Source organism: Vitis vinifera, chromosome 1, assembly GCF_030704535.1.
Source record: "Vitis vinifera cultivar Pinot Noir 40024 chromosome 1, ASM3070453v1".
NCBI classification, from domain to species: domain Eukaryota; kingdom Viridiplantae; phylum Streptophyta; class Magnoliopsida; order Vitales; family Vitaceae; genus Vitis; species Vitis vinifera.
Window position 1 is genome coordinate 14,839,386 of NC_081805.1, and position 21,324 is coordinate 14,860,709.

General features: G+C 38.1%; 3 protein-coding genes across 3 annotated transcripts; 1 reads left to right on the forward strand and 2 right to left on the reverse strand.

The window, feature by feature from the left end:
• The first annotated feature begins 353 nt into the window (after positions 1–353).
• On the forward strand, positions 354–12,855 carry LOC132253784 (uncharacterized). The gene is made up of 8 exons (XM_059736823.1): positions 354–933; positions 1,031–1,291; positions 1,347–2,829; positions 4,725–4,843; positions 4,934–5,167; positions 11,686–11,877; positions 12,130–12,491; positions 12,643–12,855. Exons 1-8 carry the CDS (start codon positions 354–356, stop codon positions 12,853–12,855), a joined length of 3,444 nt encoding a protein of 1,147 aa, XP_059592806.1.
• Positions 12,856–13,000: 145 nt separating this feature from the next.
• LOC132253785 (uncharacterized) lies at positions 13,001–13,642 on the reverse strand. Its single transcript, XM_059736825.1, has one exon. The coding sequence runs from the start codon at positions 13,640–13,642 to the stop codon at positions 13,001–13,003; it is 642 nt and encodes a 213-aa protein (XP_059592808.1).
• Positions 13,643–19,979: 6,337 nt separating this feature from the next.
• Positions 19,980–21,098, reverse strand: LOC132253786 (uncharacterized). The gene is made up of 2 exons (XM_059736827.1): positions 20,726–21,098; positions 19,980–20,545 (listed from the first exon to the last, which is right to left on the reverse strand). Exons 1-2 carry the CDS (start codon positions 21,096–21,098, stop codon positions 19,980–19,982), a joined length of 939 nt encoding a protein of 312 aa, XP_059592810.1.
• Positions 21,099–21,324: the final 226 nt, after the last annotated feature.

Genomic DNA, 21,324 nt, shown 5'->3' on the forward strand with positions numbered 1-21,324 from the left:
TTACTGTGACGGTAAAAGTAATAGTAACAATAACGGTGACGGTGACTGTAAAGGTAAATGTAAGGATGATGGTGATGATGACTATAACAGTAACGGTAATAGTGACTGTTACGATAATGGTGATAGTAACTACCATGATCATGGTAACGGTAACGGTAACGGTGACTGTTATTGTGATGGTACCAGTAACAGTAATGGTAACGGTAATAGTGATGGTAATGGTTACGGTGACCGTAATGGTTATAGTAACGATGACGATAACAATGACAAAAACGGTTATGGTAATGGTGACGGTGACAGTAACGATAATGATGATGGTAACGATGATGTTAACTATGACAATTAGGGTTACGATGACGGTAACGGTTACAGATGATAACGGTGATAGTAACGCTAACGTTTATAGTGATGGTAATGGTAACGGTGATGACCATGGTAATTGTGACGGTAACAGTAACGGTAATGGTAATGATAACAATGATGGTAACGGTTATAGTTACAGTAATGGTTATGTTAACAATGATGGTGACTGTGACGGTAACGGAAATGGTCATGGTAATTATAATGGTAACAGTAATGGTAATGGTAACGGTGACGGTCATGATAACGCTGACGGTGATGGTGATAGTAACGATGACGGCAACGGTTACGACAATGGTAATGGTAACGGTGACGGTGACAGTAATGGTAAGGATGACGGTGATGGTGAAAGTTCTAGTACTGGTCCTGATGATGGTTATGGTAACAGTCACGGTCACGGTCACGGTAACGATAAGTGTAACGATAATGGTCACAGTCATGGTTATAGTAACCATGAAGGTAACAGCGACGGCAACGATAACGGTTGCGTTGGCGATAACGGTAAAGGTTACGGTGGCGGTAACGATAATGGTAACGATTACAATGAATGTAATGTTTATGGTGATGGTAACGGTAACAATGATGGTAATAATAACAGTGACGGTAACGATAATGGTGACGGTAACGATAACGGTGACGATAATGGTTATAGTAACAATGATGATAACAGGGACGAAAACGGTTACAGTAACGGTGACGATGATGGTAACGATGATGGTTAGGGTTGCGATAACGGTTATGGACGGTAACGGTGATAGTAACGGTAACGGTTACGATGACAGTAACGGTTACGGTGACGGTTACAGTGACAGTACTGGTAGCGGTTACAGTGACGGTAACGTTTACGGTGATGGTAACGGTAACGGTGACGGTCATGGTAATTGTGATGGTAACAGTAACGGTAATGATGATGGTAATAGTTATAGTGACGGTAATGGTTACGGTAACGGTTATGGTGACGGTAATGGTAACACTAACGGTGATAGTAATGGTGACGATAACGGTTACGACAATGGTAATGGTAACGGTGATGGTGACAATAATGGTAACGATGACGGTGATGGTGAAAGTTTCGGTAATGGTCTTAGTGATGGTTATGGTAACGGTCATGGTCACGATAACGGTAACGGTCATGGTCATGGTTACAGTAACCGTGAAGGCAACAATGACGGTAATGGTAACGGTGACGATAACCGTTACAGTAACGATTACGGTAACGATTACAGTAACAGTTATGGTAATAGTTGCAGTGACGGTAATGGTAACAATGACAGTGACAATAGTGATAATAGTAACAGTCATGCTAACTGTGAAGGTAATAGTAAATGGTAATGGTAACGATAATGGTAACAACAATGATGACGATAACGATGACGGTGAGGGAAACGGTGAAAGTAACAGTGACAGTGATGGTAACTGTAGCAGTCACGGTCACGACTATGGTGATAGTAAAGGTTACAGTGACGATGACACTAATGATAACGTTAATGGTGAAGGTGAAGATGGCGGTAATGGTCACAATCACGGTGAAGGTAACGGTCACGGTCACGGTAACAATGACGGTAACGGTCACAGTCACGGTGATGGTAATTGTGACGTTGACGGTAACGATGACTGTAAGGGTGTCGATGACGGTAACGGTCACGGTCAAAGCTACAGTAATGGTAATGGTTATGGTAATGATAACACTAAAGATAACGGTAACGGTAATGATGACGATGGTGGTAACGGTCATAGTCATGGTGATGGTAACAATGATGGTGATGGACATGGTAACAGTTGCAGTAATGATGACGGCAACAATGTCAGTAACGGTGATGGTAACGATCACGATCACGATCACGGTGATGGTGACGGTAACAATAATGGTGAAGCTAACGGTAATGGTGACAGTAATAGTAACATTAATGGTTATAGTGAGGGTAACGATAACTATCTCGGTAACGGTCACAGTAACAGTTTTGGTGATGGTAACGGTAATGGTAATAATAACTATGACGATGACCATAATGGTAATGGTAACGGTGATGGTGTGTCTATAATGGTACCAGTGACGATCACAGTGATGTTAACGGTTACGATACCGGTGACGGTCATAGTGACGTTAACGGTTACGGTAATGGTAACGGTAATGGTGATGGAAATAGTAATGGCAACGATAATGGTGATGGTAACGGTGCCAAAAACGGTGACGGTAACTATGATAAAAACGGTGACGACAACGATGATGAAAACAGTGACAGTGACAGGTGATGGTAATGGTGACGGTAACAGTTATGGTGACAATACAAGTAAATGTAATGATGACGGTGACAGTGATTATGATTGTAACGGTAACAATAACAGTGCCAGTAACGATGCTGGTGACAATAAAGGTAATGGTAACGATGACGGTGACTGGGACTGTGACGATGACGATAACGGTAACGGTAATGGTAACAGTGACGATGATGGTAATGTGACGATAAGGTCTTGGTCATAATAACAGTCACAGTGATGGTGACAATAATGGTGATAGTAACGGTAACGGTAATGGTAACAATGACGATAACAATAACGGTAACAGTAATAGTAACAATGACAATAACAATAACGGTAACAGTAATAGTAACAATGACGATAACAATAACTATTACGGTAACTGTGACAGTAACAACAACAATAATGTTAACAATCACAGTCATGGTGACGGTGACGGTGACGGTGACGGTGACGGTGACGGTGACGGTGACGGTGATGGTAACAGTGATGGTGACGGTGGCAATAACTGTGACTATCACGGTGATTCGTTTCCAATTGGTGTATCATGAGTTTGGTCCTCAAACGGGAGTAATCAACAAAATTTATAACCTATATCACCATGCACTAGGATAACTTTAGCTAATATAGCATAGTGGCTCTAGGATCGTTCACTAGGAAGGGTTTTTAACTTACAACTGATACCAATTCAAAGTTGAATTGGTGTTTTTTCATTTCAAGGTTAGCTTAAGAAGAAAACATAAACTTTGGTTGAACAAGGATTTGTTTTAAGCTAACTAAAAAGAAAGTAATGGGAATTACTTTTGAAGAAAAGCATTCCTTGGAGTTTTAGGTTCACAGGGGAGGCTCCATGGACGGAGATCTCTTGCCTTACCAAGTGTTGGCCTAGGTGAATTGAAGGCATTTTAAGTTAACTACAAATATAGAAATCATTAATGGGTCACACTTTCTCTTCATTAATAGCTGAAACAACAAAACTACCAATTTTTGCATTCGGGGCCTTTCCCAGCTACCTTAGCTCCAAGGAACTAAAAGCCTAGCCACTCATTCTCTGAGGAAACATCCTCAGAGCTTGTTTGGCTAGTAAGAAAATATAAATACAATCAAAACGAGTAGGTAAGGCAGAGCAAAGCTCTGTATTTTACTTCCTTTCAAAACTATACAAAAGATGTCTTTGAGAATAAGCTCCCCGACATATCAATGTAATGGAAATTACAAACAATATATATATGGCTATTTACCCTTTGTTCTTGCTTAATAACTAAGGAATCATATGATAGGTGGATTACAAGGAGAGAATGGGGATTTAGACATCAAATATCTAAAGCAAAAAATCTAAAAATGTCTGTCGCAAATATCGGGAAGCACTCAGGAGAATTTCGCAGGCGTGCAAGTTGGCTACGAAATTTCGCAACCTGAAGGACACCATTTCGCAACCAAAGGCTGATTTCGCATCCATCCTCTTGTGATTTCACAGCCTGTAAAATTGGCCTTTAGCTTGGTGTGATCGGCTTCCAATGGCTCTAACTCCTTCATTTCAACTCTGAATCGCGCACCGTTTGAAGTGTAGGATTGCTGACTTCCCGAGCTTCGAAACAATCACACCATTTGAAGTGCACCGTATGCATAAATTGAGCTCCAGGAAGTGCTCCAAAAGTGGCTGACAGTTGTTGTCCTCTTGAATGCTTCATGTTAGATTTATCTCTTTGCTTTCCCTCTTCATTCACGATTTGCTTATAGCAAAGGACTCTAAAGCTTCAAAGCTTTGGTTCTTCATGTTATTGAGCTTCCCATTGCTTTAGCATGGATTCCAAAGAACTCTCCTCAATCTTGGATTGCTTTGGTGATCAAATTACTACCAAAAACACCAAAACTTACACAATTTGATTAGAAATGATTGCAAAGGTCCTTAATATGTTAATTGAGTTTAAAGGTAATAACTACTACTCAAAAGTGTTAATTACAATCTATCAAATAGCATTTTTTTGAGTAGTAATCACACGGTGATGGTGACATTAACGGTAACAGTGACGGTAACGATAACGATGATGGTAACGGTGACGTTGATGATAATAGTGACGGGAAAGATATTCTAACTGTAACAGTGATAGTAACGGTAATGGTGATTCTAACAGTAACGATGACGGTGACGATCATAGTGACGGTAACAGTAATGGTGATGGTAACGGTAACAGTAACAATAATAGTCACGGTAACGATGATGGTAACGGTGACGATAACAGTAACGGTGACGATCATGGTAATGGTAATGGTGACAATAACATTCACGATTACGATAACGATAATGGTAAAGATGATGGCAATGGTAATAGTGACGATAATGGTAACAGTAACAATAATTGTAACGGTGATGATAACGATAAAAGTAATAGTTACGTTAACGGTGAAGGTAATGGTAACAGTAATGGTAACGGTAACAGTCACGGTCATGGTGATGGTAACGATGGCGATTACTGTGATGGTAACGTTGACGGTAACAGTGATGGTAAAGGTGATGATAACAGTTCTGGTGACGGTAACAATGACGGTAACTGATTACTACCAAAAAGTGCTATTTTGTAGACCTAATTATAATGGTTTTAAGCACCTTTGAGTAGTAATCATATTCATTTAACCCAATTAATTCATTAAGGTCCTTAGTAATTGGTTTTAACCATTTTGTGGTAAGTTTACATGTTTATATCAGCTTATGAATCAATTCAAGCATGCCAAATGATGGAGGAGCTACTTGGACAAGTTAAAGCAAGCTTTTAGCTACACCAAAGCAAGCCAACAAAAGGAGAAAAGCAAAGAGAAGCAAAAAGAAGCAAAGAGGAAAATAGAGGACAGCAGCTGTAGTCTTCTTTGGCACTTTTGGAGCACTTCCCGAAGTCCATTTTCTACATGCTATATACCATTTCAAAGCTCAGGAAGTCAAGAATCTAACACTTCAAACCGTGTACGATTTGGAGCTGAAATGAGGAAGATATGGCCTTTGGAAGACAACTGCTCCAGGTGTGCGAAAGGTGTGCGAAACTCGCACACCCCCCTCAGGTGTGCGAAAATTTTGCACACCCCATGCATGGTGCGAATTTTGCTCTGTTTTTGCCGACTCCACTTTAGATATTTTCTTTTGTATTTTTTGATGTAATTTCCTTTCTTCTCCTTGTAACAAGCCAATCACAAGCTTTTGCTTTTGTAAAGACTATATAAGGGGTGGAAATCATCTCTTGGAATATATAATACATATTACATTTTACACTCTCTCGTTTTCTCTTTTCTCTTCACTATTTTATTTTCTTGGTAGCCAAACAACCTCTAAGGGCTTTTCCTCAGAGGATGATTGGCTAAAACTTTTAGTTTCTCAAAGTATGGATGTTATGTGATGACTTGGATGCAATCCCATGGAAATTTCTCACACCCGGAAGGTAAGGTAGTCGTTTTTCATTAAAGGTTCATTAATGCAAAGTTTGGTTTTTATTTCCTTTGGACAACTTCCAACGGCCAATACTTGATAAGCTTTTGGATTTCTATCCATTAGTTATCTCCTACGAGCTATTGGAAGGTGAGGTTTTCAATTCCAAGTTTTGTATTAATCCGTTAGAACCAATTTCAATGGCCATTGAAAGGTGAGTTTATCACCTGGAATGACTTTGAGTTGCCAATATTTGGTAAGCTTTTGGCTTTAGACCATTAGTTATCTCTTACGAGTCATTCAAAGGAAGTCTAAGGTGAATAACCATTGATGAAATTCACTACCATCTGTTTTGCCATTTTAAAGGATTAAAACTTGATTTGCTAAATCCATACCGGTTCGGGAAGCAAGCATCACCATAGTTGCAACGCCAACGCGAGGAGCCTATCCTGAGATTTCCAATTTGCATAAGAGCCAGAGCATAGCTATCCTATCTTTGAGAAACTTGTTTTTACACCCTTTCATTTTAGTCTTTAATGTTAGCTTAGATTAGTTTAAATCTTTCTAAAACATTTACATCTTCTTTTAAAGCTAACATCCATAAGAAAATCACCTATTTTCCTAACTTGAATATCACTTGTGTTTGCGAAAACCCTTCCCAGTGAACGATCCTAGAACCACTATGCTATAGTAGCTTGGCTACTTTAGTAATAGTATTCAAGGTATAAATTTTGTTGATACGCCTTTAAAGCTAAGCTACCATGAGTCGCATCAAATGGCGCCGTTGCCGGGGAAGGTGCCACAAGCACAGTGAAGCAACCATTAAGGGTAACTTGTGATCTTCATCACAAGTTTGGTGAGTTTTCTTATATTTTTTTTTTAGTTTAGTTTTTATTTAGTTAAAATATTTTTTTTTTATTCTCTTTTCTTTTATTTTTGTCTTAATTTCAATTTGTGCATTCCTTGTTGGATTCAAGACCAAGAGGGAATCCTGGTACAAGTTGAAGAACAGAGCCTTAGTTGAATATCATTTTTTTTAGAAATGGAAATTCCATATGAAGATCAAAGCTCTCATTATGATCATGAGAAGGACAAATTTGCATACTTATCCATGAGGGATCGGATTAAATTAGGGAAAAGGCAAGTTCAACAAAGCCAATGGGGTAGTAAGGATGCTTTGAATGAAGACATGAGCATGAAGGCAAAGCTAGCATCTATGGCTAGAAGGATAGAAGAGTTTGAATTGAGGAATGTGCATACTGAAGCACAACCACAAGCCATGCCAACTTCATTTGAGTATATAAACCATCCCAACCTTACAAGCCAACCTCAACATCAACCGAAGGACAAATTCGCATACCTATCCATGAGGGATCGGATTGAATTAGGGAAAAGGCAAGTTCAACAAAGCCAATGGGGTAGTAAGTATGCTTTGAATGGAGATGATTCATATGAGCATACGGTAGGGGAGTGCCCTACCATTCCAACTGTGAGAGACATGTGCGGTTACCAAAGCTCCTACACCTCAAGTTGGAATAACCATCCCAACCTTACAACCCAACCTCAACCTCAACCATCAATGAGTACATCTTCATTGGAGCAAGCCATTTTGAAGATAAGCAAAGTCATGGAGGACTTTTTAGGTGAGCAACAAAAGATCAACTCTCATCTTAATGAAAAGATTGATAATATGGAGAGTTCAATAAATCTAAGAATGGAGGGGGTTTATAATGATCTATCACTAAGGATAGAAAAAGTTCAAGACTCCATTGCGAAGCTCACCAATCTTGACATAACAAGGGGGAAAAGGAAGCTTCCTCCTCAACCCCACCATAACCTTCAAGGAACCAATGCAAAAATATCAAGGAAAGTGTTGAAGATCGACACTTTGGTAGGGGATTGCTATGACAACTTTATGGACCAATCTTCCATTGAAAATCATAAGGTTCAAGATGATAAAGGGTTACTTGAACCCTTTAAAGCATCCACTTCTCCAGGGAAGAGAAGAGAAACGAATTCCCTTGGACCAAATGGGAAGGATGCCAATTTTGTTTGGGATCCAGGGGGAATTCAGCATGAAGTGGGTGTGTGAGTGAGGATGAGCTAAATAGTTCATCTTCTTTTTGGGGTACATGCTATCAGCTTCATTTAAATTCTATGCTTTCTTTAAATTTATGCATGTTTTAGTTTGAATTCTTAGCTTTAATTTAGTTTTAATATGTTTTTAAGATGAGTTTTGAAGTGTTCATGCAGGTACGATGCTTGCAAAAATCGAAATGGAGGTGAAACAGAGGAAACAAGGGAGCCAAAATGCATAAGCAAAGCTCTCAGTGGAATTTCGCACCATGAACACACTCAGTGCGAATTTTTCGCACAGTGACAGTACATGGTGCGAAAAGAAGCATTCTTGATGACAGTCATGACAGCCACTTTTGGAGCACTTACCAAAGTCCATTTTGTGCATACCATATGTCGTTTCAAAGCTTGGGAAGTCAGGAGTCCATAGCTTCAAACGGTGCTCAATTTGGATTTGAAATGAAGAAGTTATGGCCATTTGAAAGAATCCAATTTCGCATTTGCACGGGTGGATAGTGCCCTGTGCGAAAATTTCGCACACCACAAGGTGGTGTGCGAAACTCGCACACCCCCCTCCCTTGTGCGAAAAATTCGCACACCACCCCCCCTTGTGCGAAAATTTCAGTTTCTCCATACCTACCCTCCCCAATCCCAAGCCTCTGAGTCTCATTTCTTTGCTCCATTATGCCTAAGACCCTTTGAGCCTTGTCCTCAACTGCCCAAAGTGGGGCCCACTCATCATTTTTGTAAATATTTAGTATAAATTCCTCTCTCATTCAATTTTTGAATTTTGAAACAAGTGGTTTACCTTCTCAACTCCAAGTCCACATCACATGAGGTACCACTTCCTTCCTCCTTATTTTCGATTCAAACATTGAGGACAATGTTCATCTCGGTTGGGGGGAGAGTTGAGGAAGTAAGTATTAGTTTAAATTTTTATCATACTTAGTTAAATTAGCTACTTTTTGTTTAAATTTTAAAATTTTTTGCTTTAAACTCCATGGATATTAAGGATTAACTCTCAAAATTAAATGAGAGAAGTCAAGTTTCAACTTGATTACATGAGTCTTAGAGTTTGTATTATGCTCTTCTAAAAGTTGATGAATTGTTGAAACTCCCATTGCATGCAAACTTATCTCTTCCACCTTAAGCTATTCGCACACACATACATTAGATTCCGATTATAAGATGTGAAACTATCTCACCCTCTAAGCTTGAGAAACCATAATTTGACACCTTTAACCTCTCTTTAATAGTGTTGGGACACCTCATAAAGACCAATGAGTCCTTGAAAAAATAAAAATAAAAAAAGAAGAAAAAGAAAAAGAAAAATAAAAAAAAATATAGAATAAACTTCTTTGCTTGCCTTAAAACCTGAGCATGGTCCGAAGGGGTGGCGAAAGCCTTTTAAGCCTGGTGCCCTAAGCCTTTATTGGTTGGGAGTCACCGATCCTCTGCTTGTTACATGGGTGAATTGGTTAAGTTTAGTAAGTGAAAAGAATTGTGAATAAAAGGTGTGTTCCTAGCCTATCAAGAGATGGTTAATTTTGCTAAACTTAAAGAAAGACTTAGGTTGGGGGGAGATGATAGTTATCCATACTATACTCGGAAGCTAATCACATTAACACTTAGCTTTTAGTGGAAGAATTTGATTTGGATATTTTGAGAGTGGAAATTCTTTTTATGCTTAAACTTGCATAATATCCATTCTTTGTACTCTATGATCAAGTGAATGCTTTGACAACTCTTATTATAGGTTGAGTTTCACATCTTTATTGATCCATGGATGTCCATCATGCCACTCATATCATTTTTTGGAGTGATTTGCATGATCCCTTTTATGTATATTATTATAGTTTACTTAGTTTTTATCTCCTCCATTGCTAAGGGACTAGCTAGCTTTAAAGGCGTATCAACAAAATTTATACCTTGAATACTATTACTAAAGTAGCCAAGCTCCTATAGCATAGTGGTTCTAGGATCGTTCACTGGGAAGGGTTTTCGCAAACACAAGTGATATTCAAGTTAGGAAAATAGGTGATTTTCTTATGGATGTTAGCTTTAAAAGAAGATGTAAATGTTTTAGAAAGATTTAAACTAATCTAAGCTAACATTAAAGACTAAAATGAAAGGGTGTAAAAACAAGTTTCTCAAAGATATGATAGCTATGCTCTGGCTCTTATGCAAATTGGAAATCTCAGGATAGGCTCCTCGCGTTGGGGTTGCAACTATGGTGATGCTTGCTTCCCGAACCGGTATGGATTTAGCAAATCATGTTTTAATCCTTTAAAATGGCAAAACAGATGGTAGTGAATTTCATCAATGGTTATTCACCTTAGACTTCCTTTGAATGGCTCGTAAGAGATAACTAATGGTCTAAAGCCAAAAGCTTACCAAATATTGGCAACTCAAAGTCATTCCAGGTGATAAACTCACCTTTCAATGGCCATTGAAATTGGTTCTAACGGATTAATACAAAACTTGGAATTGAAAACCTCACCTTCCAATAGCTCGTAGGAGATAACTAATGGATAGAAATCCAAAAGCTTATCAAGTATTGGCCGTTGGAAGTTGTCCAAAGGAAATAAAAACCAAACTTTGCATTAATGAACCTTTAATGAAAAACGACTACCTTACCTTCCGGGTGTGAGAAATTTCCATGGGATTGCATCCAAGTCATCACATAACATCCATACTTTGAGAAACTAAAAGTTTTAGCCAATCATCCTCTGAGGAAAAGCCCTTAGAGGCTGTTTGGCTACCAAGAAAATAAAATAGTGAAGAGAAAAGAGAAAACGAGAGAGTGTAAAACGTAATATGTATTATATATTCCAAGAGGTGATTTCCACCCCTTATATAGTCTTTACAAAAGCAAAAGCTTGTGATTGGCTTGTTACAAGGAGAAGAAAGTAAATTACATCAAAAAATACAAAAGAAAATATCTAAAGTGGAGTCGGTAAAAACAGAGCAAAATTCGCACCACGCATGGGGTGTGCGAAATTTTCGCACACCTAAGGGGGGTGTGCGAGTTTCGCACACCATTCGCACACCATTCGCACACCTGGAGCAGTTGTCTTCCAAAGGCCATATCTTCCTCATTTCAGCTCCAAATTGTACACGGTTTGAAGCGTTAGATTCTTGACTTCCTGAGCTTTCAAATGGTATATAGCATGTAGAAAATGGACTTCGGGAAGTGCTCCAAAAGTGCCAAAGAAGACTATAGCTGCTGTCATCTATTTTCCTCTTTGCTTCTTTTTGCTTCTCTTTGCTTCTCTTTACTTTTCTCCTTTTGTTGGCTTGCTTTGGTGTAGCTAAAAGCTTGCTTTAACTTGTCCAAGTAGCTCCTCCATCATTTGGCATGCTTGAATTGATTCATAAGCTAATATAAACATGTAAACTTGCCACAAAATGGTTAAAACCAATTACTAAGGACCTTAATGAATTAATTGGGTTAAATGAATATGATTACTACTCAAAGGTGCTTAAAACCATTATAATTAAGTCTACAAAATAGTACTTTTTGGTAGTAATCAGTAACAATAACAAAAACAATAATAGTAATGATAATGCTAAAGGTGACAATAACAGTGTCGATAACGATAACGGTGACGGTGACAGTAACAGTTATGGTAATAGTTACGGTAACGGTGACGATAAGAGTATCGAAGACGGTAATAGTAATGGTAATGGTAATGGTAATGATAACGATAACGGTGTGGGTAATGATAATGGTAATGGTAACGATGATGTTGACAGTAATAGTGATGGTAACGGTGATAGTAACGGTAACAGTGACGGTAACGGTAATAGTAACGGTAACAGTGAGGGTAACAGTAATGGTGATGATCATAATGACGATAACAGTAATGGTAACAGTGATGGTAATGGTAACGATAACGGTGATGGTAACGATGACGATAATGGTGACAGTAACGGGGACTTTCACGGTAACGGAAATGGTGACGATAACGGTAACGATGACGATAAGGGTAACAGTGACGGTAACGGTGATGGTAAAGGTAAAGGAAATGGTAATTGTAATGGTAATGGTAATGATTACGATAACGGTAACAGTAACGGTTACTACGACGGTAACGATGATGGTAATGGTAATGGTAACGATAGCGGTTACGGTGATGATAACGGTTATGGTGACAGTAACGACAACAGTGACGGTAACGGTAATAGTGACGATAACGGTGACAGTGAGAGTAATGGCGATTACGATGATGGTCACAGTAACGGTAACAATAACGGTGACATTGACGGTGACGGTTACAATAACTGTAATGGTAATGGTAATAGTGAGGGTCACGGTAATGGTGATGGTAACGATCACTGTATTCGTAACAGTCATAGAATGAAGAGAGTAACGATAACGGTATGAGTGACAGTAACGGTGGCGGTGACGGTAATGTGATGGTAACGGTCACGATCAAATTAACGGTCACATTGATGGTGACAATATTGGTTACAGTGATAGTAACGGTAACGATGACGGTAACAATAATGATTACGGTAACGATGACGAGAATAGTAGCAGTAATGGTAACGGTAATAGTCACGATAACAGTGATGGTGATGGTGATGGTGAGGGTGGCGATAACTGTGACAGTCACAGTGACGGTGACGGTTATGATGATGGTTACGATAATAGTCACGACCAACGTAACGATGACAGTAATGGTAACGGTGATGGTAACGATTATGGTAATGGTCACGATAACGGTAACAGTAACGGTTAAAGTAACAGTAATGGTGACGATAATAATAATAAAAACAATAACAGTAATGGTAATAGTGATGGTAACAGAGACAGTAACGGTAACGGTGACTGTAATGGTGATGGCAATGGTAACGGTTGTGGTAACAGTTACGGTGGCGGTGACGTTAACGATCACAATAACGAGTGAAGATATTGGTATCACGGACAGTAGTAGTAACGATAATGATAAGGGTGACGGTATTGATAATAGTAACGGTAATAGTGATGGTAAGGGTAACGGTGACGGTAATGGTAACGGTGATGTTGACGGTAATAGTGACGATAACGGTGATAGTAACGGTAACGATGACGGTAACGGTAATTGTAAAGGTGATGGTAATGATAACGGTAACGATAACTGTAAAGGTGATGGTAACGATAACAGTAACGATAATGGTGACTAAAATGGTAATGGTAATGGTCACGGTAACGGTAATGGTGACAATAACGGTCACAATTATGGTAACGGTAACGATACCAGTGACGGTAATGACAATAGTGACGATAATGGTGATATTGGTGATAACAATGACGATAATGGTAACCGTAACAGTAAAAATGACGGTAATGGTAAGAGTGACGATAATTGTCGTGATGGCGGTAACGGTGATGATAAAGGTAATGGTAACGGTAACAGTAACGATCACGGTCACGGTAACGGTAACGGTGACAATAACGTTGATGATAACGGTGACTATTATGGTAACTATGATGATAACGATGACGGTAATGGTGACGATAAAGGAGACGGTAACGGTAACTATCATGGTAACGATGACAGTAATAGTAACGGTAATGGTGATGGTAATGGAAATGGTAACGGTAACGGTAATGGTAATAGTAACAGTAACGATAACGATAACGGTGACGGAAACAGTCACGGTAATGGTCATGGTCACGATAACGGTCACAGTCACAGTGACGGTAATGGTAATGGTAACAATAATGGTAATTGTAACAGTGACGGTAAAAATAACGGTAGTGGTAAAGTAACTATGACAATAACTGTAATGATAACGGTAACGGTGACTGTAATGATGATGGTAACAATAACAGTGACAGTAACGCTAACGAAAAATGTGATGGAAACGGTGACAATAAAGGTGACGATGACGGTAACGGTTACGATTACAGTTACGGTGACGATAACACTAATGGTGATTGTGACAATAATGGTAACGGTAACGGTGACAATGAGGTGACGGTGATGGTAACTTTAACGGTTACATTAATGGTGACGATAATGATAACTGTCACGGTAATGGTCACTTTAATGGTTATGGTTATGGTCACGATAATCGTAACGGTCACGGTAACAATAATTGTAATTGTAACGGTGACGGTGACAGTAACTGTTACGGTAACAGTTATGGTGATGGTGACGGTGACGGTAACGGTCACGGTAACAGTAATGATAATAGTATCAAAGACGGTACCAATAATGGTAATGGTGACGATAACTATATCGAAGACGGTAACAGTAATGGTAATGGTAACAATAACGATAATGGTATTGGTAATGATAACGGTGACGGTAACGATAACGGTGAAGGTAATGGTATCGGTGACGTTCATAGTCATAGTGACAGTAACAGTGATAGTAACGGTAATAGTGACTCTGATGGTGACGATAACGGTAACGGTGATGGTCATAGTGATGGTAATGGTAACAGTAATGATGATGGTAACGGTGATGGTAAAGGTGACGATAATGGTAACGGGGATGGTCACGGTAATAGTAATGGTGAAGATAACTTTCATGCTGTGGACCCGCATTTTTCACGTACGTCCCCACTCGATCGGCGAGACTCGCTTTTTATTGTGAAAAATTAATTTTAAAAAAGTTGGAGTCGCCACTTATTTTATTTTTATTTTTGAAGGGAAAATAAAACAAGAAATAAAACCCTAAAAAAAATGACTCCACAATTTTTGGAAAAGCGTGTCTTTGAAAAACCCGAGTCTAGGTCCGGGGATCAGATTACCTATTGGGAAGGTACCTTTAAAAGGTAGCACCCCTCTAAGCCCTCTAAAGAGGTCTCTACTAATTAAGTTAAGGGGAATATGACAATTAATCGGTTAATTATGGATACCTAAGTAGGCTAGGTGATTTCAAAAGATTTGCATGCTAAACAAGATCAAATTGCCATAGAAGAAAGGTTAGGATGCGTACCCGGACCGCTTCTCAAGCGCTATCATAAAACATCAGAGTTAGTATAGAAGTATAACACACAACATGTATTTAATCATAGTGAATCAAGCATACATCTAAACACCTAAAGATCATCAATCATATGCATACTTCACAGTGACATGATTGTTTACAAAATTTAGAAAGTAGGTGATAGGGGGGCGTACCTGGATAGCATAAATAACTTACAATGCGCTCCCATAAGACATGAGGGATTAGATAATAATAAAATAAAGAAACCCTAGCATGCTTGTTATCTAATTAGCATAACAAAAATTATCAAAGTATATGAAAACATTAATTATCACACATCTTATATACAATTCCTAAAAAAGATAGACATAATTTCAACAAGTGACAAAAATGGCAACAAAGATAATTTTTGAAAAGATTTTCTTATGTAGGGGTTTCACCAATTCCCCAATTGATATACACGAATTTAGCCCAGAATCATCCCATTATTTGGGACCACAAGCTTTGATTCATGTTTTTGTTCAAAACCAAACTTTTTGTTAAAAACCGAGAAGGATGCAAACCGAACAAAATATGGTTGCATGTTATTTTTAAATAATAATAAAAAAAGGAGATTTTGATCCTGAGGACTCTAAATGAGTTTTTGAAATAGATTTTTAAAATGATTTTTTGAGAAAAAGTATTTTATTTTAAAATAAAAGGAATTAATTTGGAAAAAATAAAATATAAGAAATAAAATACCAAACAAAGCAAAAATGAAACCTCAAAGTAAACTTTTTTAGTAATTAACAATATTGATAATGGTGATGGTAGAGGTCAATCTTCATGATTTTCCAATGGCCTCTAAAAGTCAAACTTAATAAATATTCACCAAAGCAACAAACCAAAAGATTTTTAGATCAAATAAAACTAACGGAATATTAATCGGGAATTTATAAGGATCAATCAGACACATAAATTGAGATAAACAATCAAGAACTAATTTAAAATCAACCAAACACATAAACATGTAATTATAATAATGTGAATATAGTAACATAAGCACATAGAAGTCTAAAACATATTGACTAATCAACAACTAGACATTAATAACTTCCAAAACAAAAACAAAACTAAGTAACAAGGGATTAAGCAAAATGATAACCAAAATTTAAAAAAAAGACACATCAACTAAATAGAAAAGCTAAATTTAACTATTTTTAATACATGAGTATAATAACATGGGATAAAACTAATTAACTAAAATTTTGAAAAACTATAAACTAGGACAAGATTAGTCAAAAATCAAAATTAACAAACTTTTTTAAAACATGAGCATCGATTAAACTAACCAACTAAAACTCTAAAAAACACACGTACTAAAATTAGGTCAATCAAGAATTAAAATTAACAAACTTACAACATGAGAAAAATAACTTTTAAATTAAATATCTAAAACTCTAAAAAACACACAAAATAAAATTGGATCAATCGAGAATTAAAACGAACAAGCTCAGAACGTGGATATAATGACATGAGAAAGTAATAGACTCATCAACTAAAAATCTAAAACACATAAACTAAATAGGGTCAATCAAAAACCAAAGTTAACAATTTTAAACATGGAATTAATCACATGGGTTCAATAGGAATAATAAACTAAAATTCTAAAAAACACATAAGCTAGATAAGATCAATCAAAACTAAAGTTAAAAAATTAAAACATGGATTTAATCAAGTGGTTCAATAGGAATAATAAACTATAATTCTAAAAACATAAGCCAGATAAGATCAATCAAAACTAAAGTTAAAAAATTAAAACATGGATTTAATCAAATGGTTCAATAGGAATAATAAACTATAATCCTAAAAACATAACAACCTAGAAAAATCAAAACTTGGAATCAAGACAATGAATCAAAATTAAACTAACTACGTTCTAACCTTTTCATCCGATTAAAAAATCAAAATTAATACATAAAAACTCTAACTTTCAATCCAATAAAAAAATTAAAACTAAAATCCTTAGAAATTCTAACTTACCTTCTCTAGGATTCCTCTATGGTGGTGCGGCTGCTCCTCTCTTCCTTGCCCGACCTCTCTTTGTTCCCTCGAAATAATGTCTCCGTGTTCTCTCAAAAAATTCTTTCTTACGTGGATCTCTGCTCCCAAAGACTAGGTCCTCCTGCTTCCTTTTTTTTTTTCTTATTTGTATGGCAACCTTACCTTTTAAAATACGCATGTGATGGTCTCTTCAATACGGAAAGCATGACTGCCAATATGGAATCATGATTTTGTCCCCCAAAAAGAAGAAAAAAATCTCATGCAACTTGGATATTTCCTCATTAAAAATTCCGTTTTCCATAAATTCTCCAATACATACCCATAAAGCATTTTGTTCCGAGAATCACGATTTCTCCATCTCCTTGCCGACAACCCCGCTTTGTATGGAATATTTTGTTTCTTTTTTTAATGCATTTGGACATATGGAAAGTGAATTGCATGGTGGCTAACTTGAGATTCTCAAGGATGCAGCCGCATGTTGTGATAGTCACCGGAATGGGTGCTCCAACTGGCATGGATTGAAACCCTCCACATAATGAGTAGACTTCATATTTTCTTCTATCATTTTGATGTTTTCCGCTTTGCAAACATGGTTCTAAAGGCTCTGTATAAGTCAGACGTTGCAATACTGAATTAAGAAAACAGGTATTACCTAGATTTTCCAAACCAACACCAATTGTTCTACTTGTGATCCCAATACTGAGCTCCAGATCCAACCCGTTCTTCATATGATTAGACCCATCTTGTTTTTTTTTTTACTCGAAGCCGCCAAACCAGTATTGTGCCCGGGTCGCTTTGCATCTGTGGTGGGGTTCAGAGTCTCAAGGCTAAAACCTCCGTCTCCGTCTCGACAATCCATTCATCGTCGTCATCACTGTTCTCCTTGCTTCTCTATTTCTCTCCATGTGTTCCAATCTTCTCTTACCATCGGGTTTCACCATGACCAGACCCAAAACCACACCGCCTCATATGTTTGAAAGCGACACAGTTTTAATAATAAAAAAAACGACACTGTTAAGAGTGGATCAATTAAAGAGGATATCCTTTGAGCGAGACAAAGCCGACGACGATGACGGGATCCTTGGACGAGATAGAGCCGACGGCGATGACGGGATCTTTAACCTCAAAAACTGTGAAACCTATTATCATCGTCACCACGACGACTGCTAGTAGCACTATTCCCACCGTTATACATATTGCCTTTGTCGGTCTCCACCTCGATGGTGACGGTTTCACCAATTTTGATTTTGCAGAGGTGGTCGTGATATCATCCATTGTTGAGAGAAGAGGGTTTCCTTGTTTTGATGTCTTGATACCATCTGTAACAGATACGGAGAAGAGTGAAGCGAAAGGATCCAGTCGGTCGTGCAGGGAGGTGATGAAGACCTAACATCCATACCAACTCCAAGCATTCTCGAGAATTCCCAGTCGGTTTTGATCTATTATTTTCTCATAAAAATGGGTGTCCGAGGGAAAGTGGTGATTCCATCCCTGGGTATGAAGATCTTGAAGCTTCCAAGGAATAGGTGCTTGATGATTCTTTCTCATTGTCGGTGGGTCGCCATGGCTATGATGAATATTGCTCCTTGATGATCATGAATCTGGTGGCGGTGATGGATGTATATATACCAAACGGTGAGCCTCAACAGTGGTGGACCATTTCGGCAATGGTGAACTCGTCTTTTCAATGCAGAGTTCAAGAAAGCGCCCATGAGTTATCTTGTCGGTGTTGTGGTTCCTCACGGCAGCTCATACTTTATGCTTGGCGTGGGTCCCAGCTTTTTGACGCGGAGAAAGTGGAGCAAAAAGGCACCAGCCAGTGGTGATTGCTCTCCAAAAAGTCAATGCCTGGGAATCATTCCTCCCGTGATCATCTTGTACGTCCCCAAAACAGTGCCCCTCATGCAAAACAAGAATAAGATCCAAGTAAAATTCGAGAAAAAATGAGAAATTCATGAAAGTCTCCAAAATTCGTAATAAAATGAAATATGATTCAAAGAAAATGAAAAAGAAAATCAAATATTAGATTGTACAATTCTGTCTTTTGATAAGGGGGTTGTATGCGTATTTTAAATCTAACAATTCAAACAATTTTTCGTTAAGTAAATAAAGTTAACAAATAGATAAATAAAATAGGCAAATAAAAAGGTCAAAATAAATATAAATAGACAAAACAACATAAATATAATTATCACACACACATAATAATAATGAAAAGGTTATACAAAAGGTTAAGTCTAATGAAGTGTCTAAATGAACCTATTCTAAAAAGGTACCTAAGTGATGCAAGTGACTTAAGGTGAATGTGTAGAAGTTAAAAGGTATAGGTGGGTCTAAGCGGGTCAAGGTGAATCTAAGTGGGCCTAGGGTAACTAAGTGGGCCTAAAGTGTGTAAATGGACCTAAAGTGATGCCTAATGGGCCAAGTGTACCTAAATGGGCCTAGGGTGCCTAAATGGGCTGAGTGTATCTAAAAGCTATCCTAAAAATGAACGAAAAGTCTAAGTCTAAAATAGGGCTGCCAAGGGTCGCAATAAAGGGTCAGATAATCCCTCAACCAAAGTCTCCAAGGTGACTCAGAAAAAGGTAAGTTGTACGAGTAGTAATGGGCCACCCTGGAACTACCGTGGAGCACTGGAAGTGAATTTAAAGACATGTGCTAAAGGGACAAAATTGAGGGTCTACACATGCTTGAAGTAACGGTAACGGTGACGGTTATGGTAACGGTGAAGATAACAGTAATGGTAACAATGACGGTTATTGCGATGGTGACAATGACGGTAATGGTAACGGTAACAATAATGGTGGCGGTGACGATGACTATAACGGTAATGGTAATAGTGACATTAATGGTGACAGTCACGATATTGGTGACAGTAATGGTCAATGTATCGATAACAGTCATAGTAATGATGAGAGTAAGGGTAACGGTAATGGTATCAACGATGATGACGGTACTATGACGATAATGGTCACAATAATGATCATATTGATGATGACGGTAATGGTTATGGTGAAAGTAACAGTAACGATTATGGTAACGGTGACGGTAATAGTAACAAGAATGTTAAATGTAATAGACACAGTAATGGTGATGGAAATGATGATGGTAACGGTGATAGTGATGGTGGCGATAACTATCACGATCATGTTCACGATGACAGTAATGATGACAGTTACGGTAACAGTCATGGTAACGGTGACGGTGATAATCACATTGACGGTGACGATAACGGTGACAGTAATGGTCACATTGACGGCAATGGTAATAGTAACGATGACGGTAACGATGACGATAACGGTGACGAAAACGGTTACTGTCATGGTAATGGTGACGATAATGGTTACGGTGACGGTAACTGTAATAGTGATGGTAAGGGTAACGATAACAGTAATGGTGACGTTGACGGTAATACTGACGGTAACAGTGATAGTAACTGTAACGGTGGCGGTAACAATATTGGTGACTATGATGGTGACGATAACGGTAATGGTAATGGTAACATTAACGGTGATGGTAATGGTGATGGTGATGGTAACGGTGATGGTGACAGTAACAGTCACGGTAACGATAACGGTCACGATTATGGTAACAGTAACGATAACGGTAATAATAACAGTCACGATAACGACAACAGTGATGGTACCGGTGATGTTAACGATAACAGTAACGATAATGGTGACAGTAACAGTAATAGTGATGATAATGGTAAGGGTGACGATAATTGTCATGATGACTGTAAATGTGACGGTGAATGTAATAGTAATGGTAACGATAACAGTGATGGTATTGGTGATGTTAACGATAACAATGACGATAATGGTGACAGTAACAATAACAATGATGGTAACAGTAAGGGTGATGATAATTGTCATGATGAGTGTAAATGTGATGGTGAAGGTAATGGTAACGGTCACAGCCACAGTAACGGTAACATTGACGATAATGGTGACTATGATGGTAACGGTGATGATTATGATGATGATGATGGTAACGGTGATAGCGACAGTAACAATCATTGTATCGGTAGTAGTCATACTAATGATGAGAGTAACGGTAATGGTGACGGTGATGGTAACGGTCACGATAACGGTATCGCGGATGGTAACGATAATGGTAACAGTAATGATAACGATAACGGTGACGGTAACAGTGGTGGTAAGGGTAATGATGACAGTAACGGTGATGTTGACTATAATAGTGATGCTAACGGTGATAGTAACGGTAACGGTGGTGCTAACGATA

Bases quoted from the DNA above. Each gene is read 5' to 3' on its own strand.
- LOC132253784 (XM_059736823.1), top strand. From the start codon at position 354: ATGACGGTAACGGTTACAGATGATAACGGTGATAGTAACGCTAACGTT. The intron at 934-1,030 runs GTAACAATGATG...TGATGATAACAG, and splicing joins TGTTTATGGTGATGGTAACG to GGACGAAAACGGTTACAGTA. The intron at 5,168-11,685 runs GTAACTGATTAC...ATAATGCTAAAG, and splicing joins TGGTGACGGTAACAATGACG to GTGACAATAACAGTGTCGAT.
- LOC132253785 (XM_059736825.1), bottom strand. From the start codon at position 13,642: ATGATAGTTACCGTTACCGTCTCCTTTATCGTCACCATTACCGTCATC.
- LOC132253786 (XM_059736827.1), bottom strand. From the start codon at position 21,098: ATGATTGTTACTGTCGCTATCACCGTTACCATCATCATCATCATAATC. The intron at 20,546-20,725 runs GTACCATCACTG...TCACCATCATAG, and splicing joins TGTTATCGTTAACATCACCG to TCACCAATATTGTTACCGCC.